At 42.2% G+C, this 19,799-nt stretch overlaps 1 protein-coding gene across 1 annotated transcript in view; it reads left to right on the top strand.

The window, feature by feature from the left end:
• Positions 1–19,799, top strand: part of ADAMTS5 (ADAM metallopeptidase with thrombospondin type 1 motif 5) — a 50,529-nt gene that overhangs the window by 20,084 nt on the left and 10,646 nt on the right. The window contains exons 3-7 of the mRNA XM_083438605.1: positions 9,854–10,021; positions 15,987–16,270; positions 17,177–17,360; positions 18,145–18,320; positions 19,397–19,572. Of these exons, the coding sequence (XP_083294731.1) occupies positions 9,854–10,021; positions 15,987–16,270; positions 17,177–17,360; positions 18,145–18,320; positions 19,397–19,572 (988 nt within the window). The remainder of the gene's footprint in view (positions 1–9,853; positions 10,022–15,986; positions 16,271–17,176; positions 17,361–18,144; positions 18,321–19,396; positions 19,573–19,799) is intronic.

Here is a 19,799-nt window from a genome sequence, read left to right as displayed (position 1 = left end):
CTAAATCCACTCCAGTCTGGATAGCATTCTGGGGGGTACAAACTGAATAAGCTCTTTGTCTGGACAGTGCCCACCCCCCCTTCAAGGGGAAAATTTATTTTTCCTAGCTACTTTCACCACTAGTCTTAACAACTTTCACTCACCAGCAGCAGCTTTCACCACCAGGCAATAGTGTTAAAAGTGCTCTTTTTTAAAAAATGGAAATGACATAGTCACATGTCATGGCCTGTATGAGGGCAGCATGAAAATTAACCATTCAGATTGATCAACTCCAAGCATTTCCTTAACTAATACAAGGAGACTTGCTTAGAAAATGAATTAATTTACGTTATAATTATTGTTGTTGTTTAGTCGTTCAGTCGTGTCCGACTCTTCGTGACCCCATGGACCAGAGCACGCCAGGCATGGGGTCACGAAGAGTCGTGCCTTTTCTAAGCAAGTCTCCTTGTATTAGTTAAGGAAATGCTTGACTAATACAAGGAGACTTGCTTAGATATAATTATTAACCTTGGCCAAATTGGAGATTGGAGGAAGGGCTGTAGCAGTATCAAGGTAGAGTACCTATTTTGCATGCAGAAGATTCTGGCTTCAATTCCTGCTATCTCCAAGTAAAGCAAGGGAATTCTGGAGAGCTGCTGCCAGGTGGTTTAGCCCACAGGTAGGCAACTTGTTGCGCATGAGCCACATACAGCCCCCAAACTCATATACTGTGGCCCCTGGTGCCTCCTGAAGCTGTCCATTTTTGCATCTTGGCTTCTTTTTTTCTCCCCTTCCTTCCTGTTCATTTCCTCCTATTTATCTTGTGGGGTTTTATTTTTAAAAAGTGCTCCCCCTCACTATGTAATTTCATACAGTGGAAGGGGCAGTATTTCTTTTGATTAAAAATAAATTCATTTTTTAAAATATTTTTACATGCAAGCAGCGTGCCCGAACAGGACTACCAGTTTTACTGATTCAGCCCTCCCCAACCTGGTGCCCTCCAGACATTGTTGGACTCCAACTCCCATCAGCCCCAGTCATCATGGCCGATGGTGAGGAGTGATAGGAGTTGTTGTCCAAAAGCATCTGGATGGCACTAAGTTGGAGACAGCTGTAGTGGTTTGCAAATATAGGACAGATCAGATTAGTTTTTTAAACAATAAGAATCCCTTAAACTCATAGTTCTCAAATATTAAAATGTTTTGACCTGTTGAGCTGTAGGGGACCTGCTTAGATGGGAAGTTTTACTGGCACCCCCCCCCCCCAGTTCATTGGAACTCAACCTGTTCAACGTGAGTCTCCATCTGTTTTTGGACTACAACTCCCACAATCCCTAGCTAGTAAGATCAGTTGTCAGGGATGATGGGAATTGTAGTACAAAAACAGCGGGAGACCCAAGTCCAGTGGAGTGGCCATGTTAGTCTACTACCAGAGATGGAACTAGTTTCACCATCTTACACATATTTCCATGAATAGCTGTCTTTTAAAAGCATGCCATATGCTACATGGCCCTAGACTCAGACATATTTTCTTCCCCTGCTCTTGGCAAAAATCACTGTTGTTACTGATGATGTCAACCCGGCTATATCCAGAGGTCTGAACAATATAGAAGTAGACTTGTAGAAGGAAAAGGCTGTATTCCAGACAATGGTCTAAGATGTTCCAGGAAGTGGTCATGGAATGGGCATGGGACAAATCTCACGGATGCAGGAAAATAACTTCCATAAGGCTAGCTAGCCACATGCATCTGTTTTGCATGCGGTTGACTTTTATGTATAAGTATGTGTGGGAGGAATGAAGAAGACAATAGAAGAGAAGCAAAGAGGGTTGTACTGGCTTGGGGAAAGCTTGGGCATCAACAGAGATCAGATGGGAACAAATGTTTCTACTCACGTTCTCTTCCTTGATATTTCCAACCACCCAGCGTTCAACCCCAGTTGATATTTTAAATGCAGCCAGGTTTCCTTTGTGTTACAGTTAAAGACTACAGGTGTGGGGAATGAGTTACAGTTGCAGAAATCAACAACAGTCAAACTTCTTGAGATCTGTGCCTTAGTCAGTATAGATGAGGGGAGTCCTGGAGCCTTATCTCAGGACAAAATATATAGGTGAGTGGAGCAATTGCTGGAGTGATGAGGTTGGGGCAGAGGCAACTTTAGGGCAGTGCAACTGGTTCCCCCGCATTGAGTGCAAAGCCAAGAGGGGGGTACCACAACTATGGCGCTGTGCGTGTGCAGAATGGAAGGTAGGGTGCACCAAATTTTGGCTTTGCACAAGGTGCCACTGAAATTTGAAAGACCAAAGTCCACTCCTGATTGGGGATGCTGCGTGTCTGCAGAGAATATGAGATTATCTCTGTGTGTAGGCTTTATGTTCTAGTATGCTTGAAAAAGAAAGAACGCTTTCTGCACAAACTTACCATAGTTGTAAACAGGCACTCCCTGCCTCTGAGGCTACCTGGGCCTCAAGTGACAAAGCTGTATCAAGGAGCACCCCCAAGTAACAGACTTTGCCTTTTCAGCGGAGTTCAGCCTCTCTCTCTCCACTTCTAGGGCTCAAGAATTTTCAGATTACAGTGGCACTAATGCCCAAACACTTTCACCTGGTTTCTGAATTTTCCAGTGGCAGGGAAGTAAGGAGGGTCTCACTGGAAGATGCCAACTAATAGGCGAGGACATAGAGAGGTACGCCCTCAAATAGTTAGGCCCCACACTGTTCAGGACTTTATATGTCATTTGTAAAAATCAGAATTCAGTCTAGAAACAAAACACCAACTAATGCATATATTTAATAACCGGTGTAATATGGTTCCAGCTGGTGGCCCAACTCAGATGAGGCATCACAGGTAGATCTTTGTTAGATTCTGTATGAGATAAATGGCAAGGCTGGTGCAGTAGAGATGGTACAGACGTCAAGGCAGATGAAAATAGGAAGATGCCCTGCTGAATCACAGGATAGAATGCAAAGGCAGTCTGCTGTCAAAAGCTTTCTTTTTCCTGATGGCATTGGTGCAAGTTTATATATATATATATATGTAGAATGTAGCCAACGTCCTCTGTAACAGGTGCATTCAAATCTGTGATTCAGTAATTTATACACAATGCTCAACCTAATAGCAGCATGCACTGCTTTAAGCAAACACTGTGTTCCGTATGGGTAGTTTATTATTTGAAAAGTACATGTGAAAACATTATAAAATCCACTGTTGCTTCTTCTTTTTTCAACGCCCGTGCTGAACAGGGAGCTTTTTGAGTTGAAGGCTTGTCAGGATAGCTTAGATAAGAGCAAGCCCTAGGCTAGACAGGAGCAAATCTTTTGGAGTCCTTATGGGCAAAAGAAACAATTGTGAAGGATGTCTAGCTTTCATCTTGGCCTTCCCCTGGGAGAGATAAAGTTTGGGCAAATATCCAGGTGTCTGAATCAGGCTCTGTGGCTTTTCTAAAAACCCAGAGACTATAATTAACCCACAGCTGCTCTGCTGACATCTGTGGGAAGAAAATATTTAATGCATTCGCATTGTTACTTCTTTGAAAAGTTCTCCATTTAAGCTTCTGGTGCGAGCAAAGCATTTGGGCTAAGCCCCCATAAACATGCTTACTCGGGCAAAGAGAAAAGAGGAGCACTCAGCATTAAGCCTTGGTGAGAGGTGAGCGATAGGGCAGAGACTTCAACTGTTGCTTTCAGCCTTGGGCATGACCTTTGCAAAAGGTTGCTGATTAATGCCAGTTTAAACTTTGACTACAAATCCTTAGCTTGCCCAGGTCTGTTTTCATTAACTTGTAAGGGCAATAATTGTCCCACCTGCTGTACGGACATGGTGGCATGAAATTTCCCCTTTCAATGAAAGCTGTTCTGTTCTGTAATTGGCATGTCAGATGAGAAGGAAACTCCATCGCTTCAGAATAATGGGGCTCTTCAATACTTTTTCTACTGCTGATATTCTTGAGTGTTTTTAAAAGCAGAATCCAGTCTTGCAGTTACAGAGGCTGTGAAGTGATTTTTAATGGGAACTCAGGCATGTGAAAATCAAAGGGAACAATTCTAGCCGGGACCATGGAAGTACTTCAGACACAACAGCATCTCCACTTGAGTTTGGCTGTGGTTAAAGTTTGTGCTGATCTCTGTGTGAATGTACCCTCTGTGGATGATTAGATTAAGAGAGGTCATGTTTTCAAAAGTTACACAGCAGAGCTCGAAACCTCAGCCAGATACCCAGAGCCAAATCTCAGTATCCCTGCCCTCAGGAAAGCAGCAGGAAACCAAGATTGACCTCAGCTTTTGGAATCTATGTTTGAAGGGGGGGGTGAATGTATGATAAGCATGGATGTCAGTATCTATTATATTTTTACTGCAAAGCAAGCAGTGGCATTAGTAAACAATATGATATTAGACTCCCATTAAATGTTAGCATCTTGATGTTGAAATTTGACCTTGAAGAAATATGGCCTCTGTGTGTGTGGCAAAATATAACAGGGGCAGGGAGAGAGTTTTCTAATAAGGCAAGCATCTTAGTAGCTGACTGGTATTCTGGATCATACCATGTGTGTTTAGCACTAAAGCTTTACTGTTGTAATACCTTAACATTAAAAAATCCTTATCTGCATATCATTAGCCTCAGGCCAAGGCTGATGCCAGATTTGAGGGGGCAACGTGCCCTCTGATTGGCTGCCTCTCTACCTTGATGGGCTCTGGCAGTCTTGTCTGGCCATGGTGGCAAGTAGCAGCAGTGCACCAATTCGTAAAGGTGGAACTGGACGATCCCATTTTAATTTCCCACCATGCTCCACTGTCATGTTAAATGAAATGGCAGTTAGATCCAGCTGCCAGGTGCTGCTCATAGCACCAGGCCAGGAAATTTTCTTAAAGGGGGCCCAGGGTAGGTTTCAGTGGTGCCCAAAGATGTCTGATGCTGTAGCCAGCCCTGGTTACCCAAAAGGTTAGAAGACTGCAGCCTGCAACAAGCATCACTTCTTGGTGTGTAGCTTGCAAGGAGCATGCCTAACACACTGCTTTTCAAATCGGCACATTGCTGTGTATGTACAAGTAAACAAGTTACTGCATAGTCTTTGTGGCTGACTCAACCTGGGCAAGTAGCTTGACATCCTGCTGCCTCAGTTATGCCAGCTGGTTAGTTAGGTAAAAGTCATGGCCACACTGAGAAACAGATGTCTCATGCGAGCTGTGATTTCCTGAGTAAATATATTGTAAGACGTGTGGCATTCTTAGCAAGCTGTGTCACTGCTTCTGTCCAGTGGTCCAGCGTAAACATAGTGACAGCAATGCTCTGATGGAATAAAAAGTAGTACACCTGTGCGTAGTAATAATTCTTTTCCAAACACTTCTGTTTAACTTCATTTTCATGCCTATATGTTGTATTGGACTATGGAATTGCAGTGCTTCTCTGTTTGCAGGTCAAGGTACAGGGAAACAAAAACACAAGCAGTTTTAGATTTGCTTTTGAATTCCATGTATTAAGAAACAAAACAAAATTCCTACATTATTTAGAGCAGAAGTACTTAAACCATGGTCTTCAAGGTTGATTCAAATGGCTCATGAAAAGGCTGCAGAACAGTCAAGAATGTTTTCTTTCTGACAGTGACCAAGGCCATTTTGATAGGAAATTATTGAGTAACTAACAAGGTTCTGGCCGAAGGCCCCTGATCTTTATACTATGGTGCTGGTTTTGCTGGTGATGCCAGCACTGGGGGGGGGGGGAGTTATTAAAAACAAGTAATGTATGTGCTTTGATTTGGAGAACAAAATAGTTTATTAGAGTTTATTAAGCTTATTTAAAAGGTTGTTAAATGGTCTGCCAAGACCCCCAGCCATTTTCAAGTGGTTAAAGGAAAATTAGATTAAGGACCACTGACTTAGAGCATGCGTTTTGGAATTGTCATGGTCCAAGCACTGGGAATATTAGCTTGTCCTCTTGTTGCCACTACAACCACCTTTCCTTTAAAAAGAAAAGAAAAAAGCTTCAGATACAATCCAGGGTTCTCTAGGCATGCAATTGCAGCAACAAAAATTCCAACCCAAATATTTTTGGTGAGGCCCCTTCAGTTGTGCGATGATGTTTTCAACCTATTCAGTGAAAATATGTGGTTGCTGCAATCACTTCCTAAAGTAACTGAGCAGAGAGAATATCTAATCACAGAGCTGATTGTACAACTGAAGGGCATTGCTTCAGTTGCAAGGGGGGTGGGGGAAGTAAGAGAAATAAACCCAAATAATGCTGCAAGTTGTCGTGGAATAAGTCCTTAATGTATAGCTTTGATTTAGCTAATGGAAAATCAACATGAACTTCACAACTTCTATAAATATGGACGCACATACCCTAAAAGTTGGTCATGTAACCACTGTTCTGTTAGGTGTCAGCTGTGTAATGTTACAATCATGCTTTTCATAATAATCTTGGCACATTTCTAGACATCGAAGTAGAAATATTTAGCACAGAGCTAAAACATGTAGAATTCAAGTCTGTTTTGAACAAATACAACATGCTCAAATTCGTTACTCATTTTAACCTTCTCCCATGCAACTGAGGGTGCCTAGCTGTGTGGACCAGCGCTCACGGGACTGTGTTTGGTGCTGAAACTTAGTAGGACAGAACACCTTTAGTGTAAAACACGTCCCAAATTCCAGGGGAATTGCCATACGCACAGACACACACCTGAGATAGTACAGTATTTTAGCCAGTCAAAGTGGACACATGGGCCAACTGAAGGAGGTTTGGATAGGTGTCCAAATCTACCATGTACCAGTATGTCTCCCCAATGGGAATGGTTTTACTTAAACCATCTATTTTGTTAGCATACCATTATTCTGGCACAGAAGATGGGAGTGACCTGTGAGTGGGCCTACTTTTCTTTGTGACAGGATCCCACAGGCACAGTGATACTGCTCACTGGCATAGATTTCACTCTGTCCGTATAGTGTTGCATCAGTGCAAATGAATGTAGTAGTGATCCTGTTGCACTCCTCAAGCATAACTGTTGGATAGGATCACTCCCCTGGTTTTATCCCCCAGAATTTTCTTATTTTAGGACACTTAAAAAAAAAATCTGCATCCCAGCACTTGCATCTTTGCACCACCAACAGTCAGTTCTATTTATCTGATAAGGATGTTGTAGTGTTACGTGCCAATGGAATGGAAACATGTAAAAACTTCCCTTAAGGACTGTTTGCTGAGGAACATTATGCCAAATCCAATTCCACTTATCAGGTAGAATTACCCATCCCAAATCTATCTTGGCTGTTTTCATACTAGTTTTCTATAATATGTAAGCCCAATATAATTTCATTTATTTTAATTACTTTGTTGTGTTTCCCTTTATAAGAAATGTTTCAGAATCTGTTAAATGTCCAAATCTTGAAATTAAACTACGATAACACATTGTTCAAACCCCAAAGTCATGGGCATCTTTCCACAATATACATATATAAGATGCTTCCAGGTAAGCGATTCCTCTGCCTACCAACATGCCTGACAGAGCTTGGCGCTTCCAGTGCAGACACGCCTTTTTCTTGGGACAACACATTCCCAGGTTTTACTAAAACCAGCTCATTAACATATCATTGGCTTTTTCAGAACAAGCTTGATGTCAGTTGCAAATGACTATAATAAGAGCTCAGTTACCTCAGAATTCATTGAAGTGTTGAGTGCCGCCTGCCTGCAGTGCCTTTAAAACAGTGAGTAGAGCATCCTGGTGCCACTCAATCCATGAGTTTGATGCACTCTCTGTGATAACATCAGCCATGGAGACAGCAAAGCCAGCACTGTCTTCATGTTTCTTAAAGGCATCCTTTGTTTCAGGATGGCCTTTCAAGATTTTTTGGCACTGACAGAGAAAGAAGACTATACAGAGCCTCTGTCTTAAAAAAAATTCAAATCTGTTGGAAGTATACGAATTCACAACTTGATAAAGGGTGCAGTCTGGCCCTTTGTTACATGTCAGGCCCTTGTTGTTGTTTGTTTCAGGAGTCCATAGTATACAGAAGCATAGTGCATGCTGAGTACTGTGCTGAAAGTTTTCTGGTGATTTCAGAGCATTATCTCCGAAATGGCAGTGATTTGAAAGGGGAAATTTCCCCCGGATATTCCCTCAGGGATAAATAAGGGAGGGGTCGAGAGAAGTGAGATTAAGCAATGTGGTAGCATGGAATGACAGCAACTAGGTAAAGGTAAAGGGACCCCTGACCATTAGGTCCAGTCGTGACCGACTCTGGGGTTGCGGCGCTCATCTCACTTTATCAGCCGATGGAGCCGGCATACAGCTTCCGGGTCATGTGGCTAGCATGACTAAGCCGCTTCTGGCGAACCAGATCAGCACACAGAAACGCCGTTTACCTTCCTGCCAGAGCAGTACCTATTGATCTACTTGCACTTTGACGTGCTTTTGAACTGCTATGTTGGCAGGAGCAGGGACCAAGCAATGTGAGCTCACCCCATCACAGGGATTCGAACTGACCTTCTGACCGGCAAGTCCTAGGCTCTGTGGTTTAACCCACAGCGCCACCTGTATCCCGTGGACAGCAACTAAGGGGAAACCATTTTTGTGTGTGTGATGCTCCTTTTTGTTTGCCACCCCACTCTAGATCTTAGAAACAATCTCCCACACCTACTAGTGTTTCCCAGTGAGTTGCGGTTGAAGCTACAAGGATGTGCCATTTGTAGGCCAGTAATACAGTAATGCTACTTCTTCTGCCAACTGTGGGACAAAGTCCTTCTTTAGAATGAGATGTGCTAACAAAATCTATATGCCCATTGCTGAAGTCTCAGGAGAGATGTGTGCTTAGATCCTACCTGCTAGCAGCTTGGAAGCGGGGGCAGCACATATTCCTCTGTGGTGTGTGAGTTCTTTCACTAGCTTGCATTATCAGATTTGTGTAGCAAGCATCCCTGTCTTGAAGCATCTTCATCTCCTCCTCTATAGCCCATTATAGCCAGGATCATCTGCAGCAGTATGCAGCAGTATTGAGCTGTAGACCTTGGTCTCACATTATACTGTGCCAAGCTTATGTGTGTCCCACTGATGCACACGGTGCCTTGGAATGCAACCCCTGTGTAAATGGGGAGTTGCTTGTACCTGGCAGGGGAGGTACAAACACTAAGCTATAAATATCTATAGTTTTATATCTAGAATAAAACTTACTGGTTCTCTATGTTGATATCACACTGTGTATAACGATCTAAATAGTTGTGGTCATTTCTGTGGTGCTGGTTCAGAATGGCCTTCTCAAGGAAAAATGCCTCACATTGACATTGCAATCTTTTTGATGCCAGATTAGGACTTTCCTATTTCCCTAGATTAGATTATTTTAACTGGAACTGCTTTCTTTGGTCCTTAGTTTTTTGTGTTTGCTCCACTACCTTTTTTGTGTTTTTTGTTGAGTTATCTTTTGTTTTTGTTGGATATGTGAATAGTTTTCATCACACTTTTGCACACTGCCCAGGAATCTCCTGCTTGAGGGTGATTAAGAAATATTTTAAATGACTAAATAAACGAAATACTGATTCTGAGGGTAGCTCAGTCAGTAGAGCATGAGACGCTGAATCTCAGGGTTATGGGTTTAAGCCTCAAATTGGGCAAAAAGATTCCTGCATTGCAGGGGGTTGGACCCTCGTGGTCCCTTCCAACTCTACAATTCTATTATTCAGTTCATTTAGAATATTTATATCCAACTTTATAGTCCCAATCACATTCATAAAGCTTTGCAAGTATAATCTGAAATAATATAGTGGCAGGTTTATTCGACAAGCTGTTTTTTTGTCCCCTCATTCTTAAATAAATGACTAATGAATCAATAGTTGGGTGGAAATTTTAATTTAAAAGGAGTATTAAGACTGAGATGCTGTTCCATTTCCTTCCTTCAGGACATCTCCTTGGACTTTCCCATGACGACTCCAAATTCTGTGAGGAGAACTTTGGTTCCATGGAAGATAAGAGGCTTATGTCTTCCATCTTAACAAGCATTGATGCTTCTAAACCCTGGTCCAAATGCACTTCAGCAACAATAACAGAATTTCTGGATGATGGCCATGGTATGTATGGATATCTTAGCGTCCTATATTATGCTGGACATTATGTGCTGCTAGGAACTTTATTTTTTTTAAAAAAAAACATTTTAACTAATTTATTAAATATGTGTTTGTTATTCTAATTAGAACTGAAGTTACTTTCACTTTTCTTTAACATTCTTCATGCTATTACAATAATTGCTATCTGACTCCTAAATGCAATGTACAGCCCCTGACACTCTGCTACCACTACCTAAATGAGGAGGGAAAGCAGTAGTAGGAATAGTAAATAGCAGTGAGATGTTGTATTAGTAATAGTGGTAGATAAAAATAAGTAGTAATAGCAAATACCAAAAGGATTGCAAATAAGTAGATTATTAACAACAGTGTGAAGTACAGTGGTACCTCGGGTTAAGTACTTAATTTATTCCGGAGGTCTGTTCTTAATCTGAAACTGTTCTTAACCTGAAGCTCCACTTTAGCTAATGGGGCCTCCCGCTGCCGTGGCACCGCCGGAGCACGATTTCTGTTCTCATCCTGAAGCAAGGTTCTTAACCTGAGGTACTATTTCTGGGTTAGCAGAGTCTGTACTCTGAAGCGTATGTAACCTGAAGTGTATGTAACCCAAGGTACCACTGTAGGCCACTTTTATCACCAGTTGGCAAGTGGAGAACTAAAATTGAGCAAAGTGACTTGCCCAAGGCATCAGGGGCTAAACAGAGATTTCAACTCAGGTTTCCATGTCTTTTCAGAAGACAGCCCTGCTTCAAAAGCTGACAGTTTGATTTATTTAGCTAATATTAGTATTTCTGTGTTCTTTCCCAGCTTCTCCTTAACAACGACAAAATGCTCTTAAAATCCTTCACTGTGCTGCTAACGCAACTGCAGCTCTTAAACAACCTTTTCAAATTCCAGAATGCTTAGATAAAAATGACCTAACTGAACGAATGGATCTAGTTGTTATGGAAACTGAAATCCTTATGGATGAAAAACATACTATATGCTTGCAGCACTTGTAAAAGGCAACATTGTGTAGGATGGTTTTGAGTGCTGTGTGCAATGGTATGTTTCATCCCATTATCATTTGTCGATAACTGCCTCTAACACAGCCAAATGGGTAGGGTATAAATAATAAAATTATTAGTATTATTAACTTTCTGCAATTTTAGAAGGCATTTATTAAAGATCTACAGTTGTATCTCCCATAGTATGTCTACACTCCTTTAGTGTTATCTTAAACACATTGCATTGCAGTCTTATCCAAGTTAACATTAGGTGGACAAGGATGGGATTGCAGCAAAAGTCCATTCGCTAGTGTAGCTCCAAGTTGTGATGGTATAGTCACAAGATTTAACATAAGGTTAGAATCAGTGTAAGTTCTGTGCAAATGTAATTAGAATGGCATAAGGAGAATAGAATGGATAGGGGTCTCATTCTGAGACGAATGGGTGGCTTAGTCTGATTCTTATTCTCCCCCAGGCTAGGCCCCAACTGCCCTGTTGGCACCAACAAAATAACTGTTATATGAAAATAAGCACTCACAAGAGGTAGTGGAGAGCTCAGAAGAACCCCTCCCCCTCCTCCATACCCTCTTCCCACTATCACTAATGGTCGATGATGCAGAAGCCAGTCATAGCACACCATCAAAAGTCCATGAGACACAGTCATACATTAAGACATGTGAATGTCCCAAGGAAGCAACTTGTGAGGTGGAGTCACTATGCTAGTTTCCTGGCAGGTGGCAGGAGAAGGCAGGAAAAGGCAGTGAGGAGGTCAGCAGAGTGCAGACACGTTGGCAGGAGTGCCGGATTGGCTCTACCCATGCATTTGCACCACCCTGACCTCCCTGTCACTTTCTCCCCTCCCTCCTAGCAAGCAACCTACCTACCAGGAAGCTAGCATAGCAGCTCTTCCCCCACTTAGCCAGCTGCTTCTGCTGCATCTATGAAACATGAGAATGCAAGAAGGAACTGTGGTGGAGGAGGATTCAGTTAAAGGCACAGTTTGCACAATCAACATAATACTTGGGGAGGATGGGTGTGACAGGGTTCACTCCCAGAATAACAAAAATCTTATAATGTGTCTCCTTTCTGCTCTTACGTGTGTGTTGAGAGTAGGATTTTTGCATGCCAACCCTGCCTTCCGTTGTCTCTCCCTTCCCCCCACCTCCGAAACACAACATTGTTGTTTTTGAGCTCCCAAAAAGAAGCATGGGGAGGCAGTGAGACACAAAGACTCGCCAGGGACGAGATCTTTAGGTTGTGGAGAACTGGTCCATGAAAACATGACCCAGTGTGTGGCAGTGGTGGGAAAGACAAATTCCATGTTAGGGTTCATTAGAAATGGGACTGAAAATAAAGTGACCAGTGCCTTCATATAAATCTGTGGTCCAATCACCCTTGGAATACGACATACATTGCTGGTTGCTGCTTCTCAAAATGAATGCTGCAGAGCTGGAAAATGTTCAGGAAAGGGCAACCAAAGCAACTGAGGGGCTCAAGCAACTCTTCCATTATGGGAAATGTGTGGCGTTCACTATTACACACATTGTCTGCATAGAAGGATGCAGCAGAACTTGAAGATCCCCATCTCCTGCCCCATAAATCTGTATGGGTCCTACAGCCTAGCCTCCTAACCATTGGCCACGGCATGCCCTAACGGATCAGGCACTGTTGTCAATGCACGGCAGACTATGTGCAATTTATGCCTTCCATGTATGCCTAATAGGGAGACACTGTTGGCAAGTGTCATCATGATTCCCATATGTCAGTATAGCTGCTGTGGACTTTGTGGGTGGCTGTCTTGTTAGCTCCCCCCCCCCCGCCCCTATTGTTGTTGTTGTGTTTTGGATATTGTTCCTGGCATAATCCTAACTAGAACCTTCCACTACCTCTTTCTGCAGTCGTGCCATAGGCTTAATCTTGAGCAGTTCTATGTGTGGTTAAGAGAGTGTTTCTCAAGCACAGCCTTCATGGTTACTTGCAGCCACCAGCTGGCTTCTGAGCAGCTGCCTCATCATAGACCGCCATTGGCATTTCTCTATCCACACACATAACAAACTTGCAAAGTAGCTGGCTTATTTTTCTGTTTATTGTTAGAATAAACAATGTGGTGAGTAAATATTGAGGGTCACATGCTGAGCTACCAAAAATACTGTTTTAACTCATTAATTGGAACATTTAAAGCAATGAAGAAGCTTGTTTGTAGTGTCTAAATGTGTTTATCCAAGAACTGAGACAGAATGTTTTTGAGAAAAGAAACAGTTTAATCCTTGCGTTTAATCCTTATTTGACAGAGGCCCCCAATGTTAAGTTTCTGGGCATTTTGCACCCCTTATCTATTATCCAGAAAGTTCACTTGGTGCACTTCTAGAAAACACAAAGACCAGGGGAAGGAACCTTCAGATACAAATGGAAGCTTTGAGTAAAGTCCTCAGATTTATTTTTAATACTGAAGCTATAAATGGGAATCTTGTGGGGCTTTAGCACCCACAGCTGTAAGCAGGTCAGTTTACAATATTACAGAGCCAAGACAGAAGGTTAAAAACCCTGGACAGATTAATAGCAAGACGACATTTAGAAATCTTCACTGCCTTCTGGGCCATAGTTAAGATAGACCTGAATAATACTGTTGGACCAATTACTATAATTGGCTCTTTTGATGCACTGCAGTAAATGTATGTGGTTTTTCCCTGACCTGTCTTATAGGACATTGTACCCAGGGACGTCTTGTGTACTAAGCCATTACTTTTCCACAGACCTATGGCCTCATAGTGCCAGATTACATAGTTTGGTTTGCTTTGCCATGTGCATGGCTGTGAGAAAAGGGAGGCAAACATATGTGTTGTATGTTAGGCTGCTTTGAGACTACAGTAATATGAAGAGTACAGTGTGGTTAAGACAGGAGTGGGTGGTTGACCAGCTTTGTCCCAAGGGCTACAGGATTCCAGCATTTCTTCTGAGGTGGGGTGGGTCTGCCTACATGTCTTCTCCCAACCACAGGGCTATGGACTTGGCTTATATTATAGGAATGGCAGATTTTCTTTTGCTGTGCAGTTCTGGCATTTTCCCGGGCAAAAGTATGCTTGTTTGAAGGATGCTGTTAGCTGTGTGTGGATTTCCATATTAGAAACAACTACTGAGATGATTGTGCTGTTGACTTTGCTGCTAGCACAGTGTAGAATCACAACATTACTCCAGCGTTAGCCATGCTGTATATTGTGGACCATATACAGTGGACTATATAAAGGTATATGTTGTAAATGTTTTTCATAGACTAGTAGCCTTGCATCTAGCACTGCTCAAGAATTCTAAGAAGCCAAAAAACAGGACCATTTTTAAATTCGTGATTAGAATCAGTGGTATTGAAATATTTATTCAACTGTCTTGATTCAAAATGATGCCCAATTGTATCCAAATATAGACCAAACAAAAAAACCCTTCTTGATCTCAGGAACCATAATGCAAAATTTGGTTTTATCTTAAGATGTGTCCAAATTCATAGCGAACAAGCAACTTTCCCAAATATATAGATGATAAGTTGTTTGGTCTCCTTATCCTATTCATTCTCCAAGCACAGTTCAGCATGCACAAGATAACCCAGGGGTGTTTTATTTCACAACAATGTATCATCAAGTAGCAAGGACATTTTATTTTTAAAATGCAGTGAAATATGCCTGAGGTAAAAGTTATATCCTGCATGCTGGCTCAGGGTCATCAGAAAGCCGATAAAGTTTTAAACTTGAGGAAATAAGTGATGATGCAGAAGGGTGTTTTAACTAAAACTGAATCATGAGGGGGGCAAATAATCATGGTGGTTGAGTTCTGTTTATGGCAGTGAGGTATCATTGATTTTATTAAAAAGAAATGTTCTGAAATATAGACCTTTATCCCAATTATGTTTTCAAAGTCCCTGAAGTTGGGAGGTATTTATATTCTGCATGCTTTCATCCATCATCAAGTGGAAGTTGGCACTGCTTGCAGCGAGAGACAGGTTGTGGTAATCTATTTTGGCTCAAGAGAAATGAAGCTTTGCTGAACCACAGGCACCCACACAGGACTCTTACAAGGGTTATAAACAAGACAGAAAGCTCTTCAGATTGGCTGTAATTCCCTGTATTAGCATAAGAGCCGGTTACTTCTATGAGAAAGAAAAATCCTCTAAAATTGAATTTCCAGAACAACTACTTGATTTTTTTTGGCTTTTTTTCCAAAGAGATGGTGCCAGGTCAATGCTTGACATCACAGATAACGTAATTATGCCTTATACCATGTTCTTTTCCATTTGTATAGACATGAACTGTTTGGTCTTGTGGCTCTCCTTGGTTTTAGGGGGTCCCAATGAGCACTTGCCACCAATATTGCCTTTCCTGTGCTGATTTGGTTTTTGATTTAATGAATCCTCCTCCCTTCTTACAAGTTTCCCTTGGCTACAGCTGTGTGTCATGCTTTTTCTGGCTTTCCTTATTAAGAAGGCTTAGCTTTTCAACAGCATGTTCAAATGACAGCTTTGTTTATTTTGAAATGTCTCTAGGTCCCATTGATATATATGGAAGACCTCACTCACAGAGTGGGTTTGAGTACACGGAAATTAAAAAGAAACGAAAACCCCTATGCCCGGTTCTGAAGCTGATAGTACCAATTATAAACTGACATGCAAGCCAGAGCAATCTTTTCTTTTTTTTAATACTAGGGAAAATACTTTTTCTATATCTGTAATTTAAAGACCAACTTACTCTGGTGGGACTACTAGAAAATAAAATAAATGGGTTATGAATTGCAGCCTGTGAAATAAAGGTTATTGTAAAAGCAGAGGTTATATAGCCACAAGGAGGTTACAGTTAGAGGTTTCCACATGATATACAAGAGCCCAACGGAGAACTGAATGGATTTGGAACAAACTCTTGATGACTTTATCTAGTTTGGAAGCTCCAGAGGTATGGCAAGCATCATAGAGAGGAAGCAAATTATAAACTGGGTTGTCCTTTCAGGTAACTGTTTACTGGATCAACCACGAAAACAGATCTTGGGCCCTGAGGAGCTTCCAGGACAAACATATGATGCCATTCGTCAATGCAAGCTGGCATTTGGGTCTGAATACACAGTGTGTCCTGGAATGGATGTGTGCTCTCGTCTGTGGTGTGCGGTTGTTCGCCAAGGTCAGATGGTGTGTTTGACCAAAAAACTCCCTGCTGTGGAGGGGACGCCATGCGGAAAAGGAAGGATCTGCCTTCAGGGGAAATGTGTTGATAAAACGAAGAAAAAATATTACTCGGTATGTTGCTACTTTAATGATCAAACCATATGAAAGTGTACAAGGCCCAATCATGCTGTGGCCTGTTTTGAGTGAGAATTCAAGGGAAATTAATCAACAGAACAAGGTATTAGTCTAGGCATCCCACTTTTCTTTGTTAGGATACAGTTGATACTGGACCTCTTGGCTGCTCACCTGGATTAAAAAGAATTCTCGAGCCCTCCAACAGCCACAGAACATGACTTCTGCTGGTCCTGTAGTCCAGCATTTTAACAACACTTGATAGGGGCTCCTGCCTTCACTGGAACCAAACTTACTGGAATTGGAACAGTTTTTGGATACATTTGCCATGACAGTATGTTACCTGGTTGATTGATTATGGGTTGTTAGTGCACAGCCAAGTGATTGTATCTGCACCAGAGAGGGAGAACCTGACATAGCTGATGGTACAATGGCTGCCCCAGGATCAAATGGGGTGTTAACTCTGAGTTCTCCTTACCTTGTAGTCTTTGGTTTTAGAAACACAAACTCCTTGTGACCTTAGTGTTACCTTTATCCTGCACTTGAATGCAACATTTTGCAGTTCTCACCTAGTTTGATTCTGATCCAATATGAAATATTGAAAAGGTAACACGCTAAAGGCAAGAGAACACAAGAAATGCCCTGCCAGATCTGACCAATGTTCCATCTAGTGTAGCATCCTATACCACACAGTGGCCAATCAGATGCCTCAAGAGAAGCCGAGAAGCAGGTCAGGAAGGCAACAGCTCTGTCCTTTTGTTGAATACCAGCTGTTGGTAATCAGTGACATGCTGCCTCTGAACCTGGACATCAAGGTTGCATACCGCCATAAAGATTTCTAGTTTCAGTAAAAGAGAAAAAGACGCAGAGAAAGAGCTTTGTTAACCTTTATCCTTTATATTTCAGGCTTCAAACCATGGGAACTGGGGTTCCTGGGGACCATGGGGACAGTGCTCTCGCACATGCGGCGGAGGTGTTCAGTTTGCATATCGTCACTGCAATAACCCTGCACCTAGAAACAATGGCCGGTATTGCACCGGAAAGCGGGCAATCTATCGCTCCTGTAATGTCCTGCCGTGTCCTGCCAATGGTATGTTTTCCACAAATCAAAGTCAATAACAATGTCAGAGACTGTGGTACTTCTTAAATAGTGTGCAAATGTTGTTTCTTGCTGTACCCAGAGCAGTAGTGACATGGTTAAAGACTCTTGACTATTTCTGCAGAGTCTCTAGGTTTAAATAATAATTGACATTTCTGCATTCACTACTGCTCTGGGTTGACTACAGTGACTACATGCACTTTATGCAATTGCAAGTGGTTATCTGATCTAATGATGGTTAGACAGTGTTCTCGAAGCTACAAACATGAGTCTGACCAAACTGCGGGTGGCAGTGGAAGACAGGAGTGCCTGGCGTGCTCTGGTCCATGGGGTCACGAAGAGTCGGACACGACTGAACGACTAAACAACAACAACATCTGATCTAATGGGTTGAAAAAGAGAAGTCCAAGAAAGGAAGAGTTGCCTAGAGAGATTTTGCATGGACCTGTCAGGGTTTCACTAGATGGGTGTTAGTTGCACATTAGACCTACAGGCCATATACAGTATATCAAGGCTTTTTCCTACCTACTTTATGCTATGACAGCTGTTCCACAGGTGAATCACCATATTGTAACAGTGTGGCATACTGTTTGCTATGATGTTTTGTTTTGTTGGATATGATCCATAAGCTTTGCCTTGGCTGTCCCTTGATAAGATGGATTCTCCATCTTCCAGTGTTGTGAATTTGTGTTTGAAATGATGCACACCTTGTGTGTAGGCTAGCATTGGGAGAATATATGTACACAAATAGTAATGAGTTATAATCCTTCTCCAGCTAAAGCTTTTCGCCAGGAACAATGTGAAGCAAGAAACGGTTACCAGTCCGATGCAAAAGGTGTCAAAACCTTTGTAGAATGGGTCCCCAAGTATGCAGGAGTGCTGCCGGGAGATGTCTGCAAGCTCACTTGTCGAGCCAAAGGAACTGGCTACTATGTAGTTTTCTCTCAAAAGGTAAACGTAGTTTCAATAACTGCTTCTCTCTCAGATATCAAAATATTTGTGTTATGAATAGCAGGGGTGGCCAAGGTCTGTTGAAGCTGAAAGCTTTTCTATAGCCAAATCTTCAACAGCCCCTGGCCAGGCTGTTGCTTCTTCTCTCTCTCTCCCCTGACAGATCTGGCAAGCCCCAGATAATATGCTAAGCCAAACCTTGTTTTAACTAAGCATGGTGCAGTAGCAAAAAGAACCAGGGAAGGGCAAGGGCGCTACTAGCTGTTATTTGTGAACCTGCATGCTCACACAGTTTTACGAAGCCAATCTTTGGCTTAGCATGCTGTGGAAATCAGAGTATATACATGGGTAAAAGACCTTCTTTGAATTTTGTGGTTTTACATAGGTAAAGGTAAAGGGACCGCTGACCATTAGGTCCAGTCGTGACTGACTCTGGGGTTGCACTCATCTTGCTTTATTGGCCAAGGGAGCTGGCGTACAGCTTCCAGGTCATGTCGCCAGCAGGACTAAGCTGCTTCTGGAGAACCAGAGCAACGCACGGAAACATCGTTTACCTTCCTGCTGCAGCGGTACCTATTTATCTACTTGCACTTTGACGTGCTTTCGAACTGCTAGGTTGGCAGGAGCTGGGACCGAACAACGGGAGCTCACCCTGTCGCGGGGATTCGAACCGCCGACCTTCTGATCAGCAAGTCCTAGGCTCTGTGCCACCCGTGTCAGGACATAATAACAATCATCTGTTCCTTAGCAGGTCTTAAAATTAGGTAAATACAACAAATGACATGGTACACCATGTCATGACTCCTCCAACCATGCTTTTTTGTTAACATTGTTTGGTTGGCGAACTGCATCACAAAATTCAGATGACTGCGAATTTGAAAACACAGCTGTGCTTCATTCTTGATACTGTTTTGGAAAGGATGAATTTGACAGATTCAGCTTTAAATGCAAACCGAATTGAATTCCTGCCATCCCTGCTCTTGAGCTTCCCCAAAAGTTAAGAATGTTCACTAAGAAATCATCCAGAAATGAATCTTAAAACTGTAGTTTTAACCAGCATTGACTTCATCCAACAGGTGACTGATGGAACGGAATGCAGGCCGTACAGTAATTCAGTCTGTGTCCGCGGCAAATGCGTGAGAACAGGATGTGATGGCATTATTGGCTCAAAGCTGCAGTATGATAAATGTGGAATCTGTGGCGGAGACAATTCCAGCTGCACAAAAATTATGGGAACCTTTAATAAAAAAAGGTAAGAATTCTGATCACAGCTATTGTTTTGCAAGCCGAATTGATTATTGCAATGGTGAAAGCTAATTATGTAGGTTTCAGTGAAATACAGTGTTGAATAGCAAATTTGTATGCAAAAATACAGCCAAGAGTACCTCATCTTCCACTGGAAAGGTCTCACAGGTGCTGCTGCACATTCAAACACAGGGTGTGTAGCAGATGTGTAATAGAACTCATATATAGCAGATA

The sequence above is a fragment of the Podarcis tiliguerta genome (assembly GCF_965153285.1).
Source record: "Podarcis tiliguerta genome assembly, chromosome: 4".
Classification (NCBI taxonomy): domain Eukaryota; kingdom Metazoa; phylum Chordata; class Lepidosauria; order Squamata; family Lacertidae; genus Podarcis; species Podarcis tiliguerta.
This window is presented reverse-complemented; position numbering and strand designations above follow the sequence as displayed.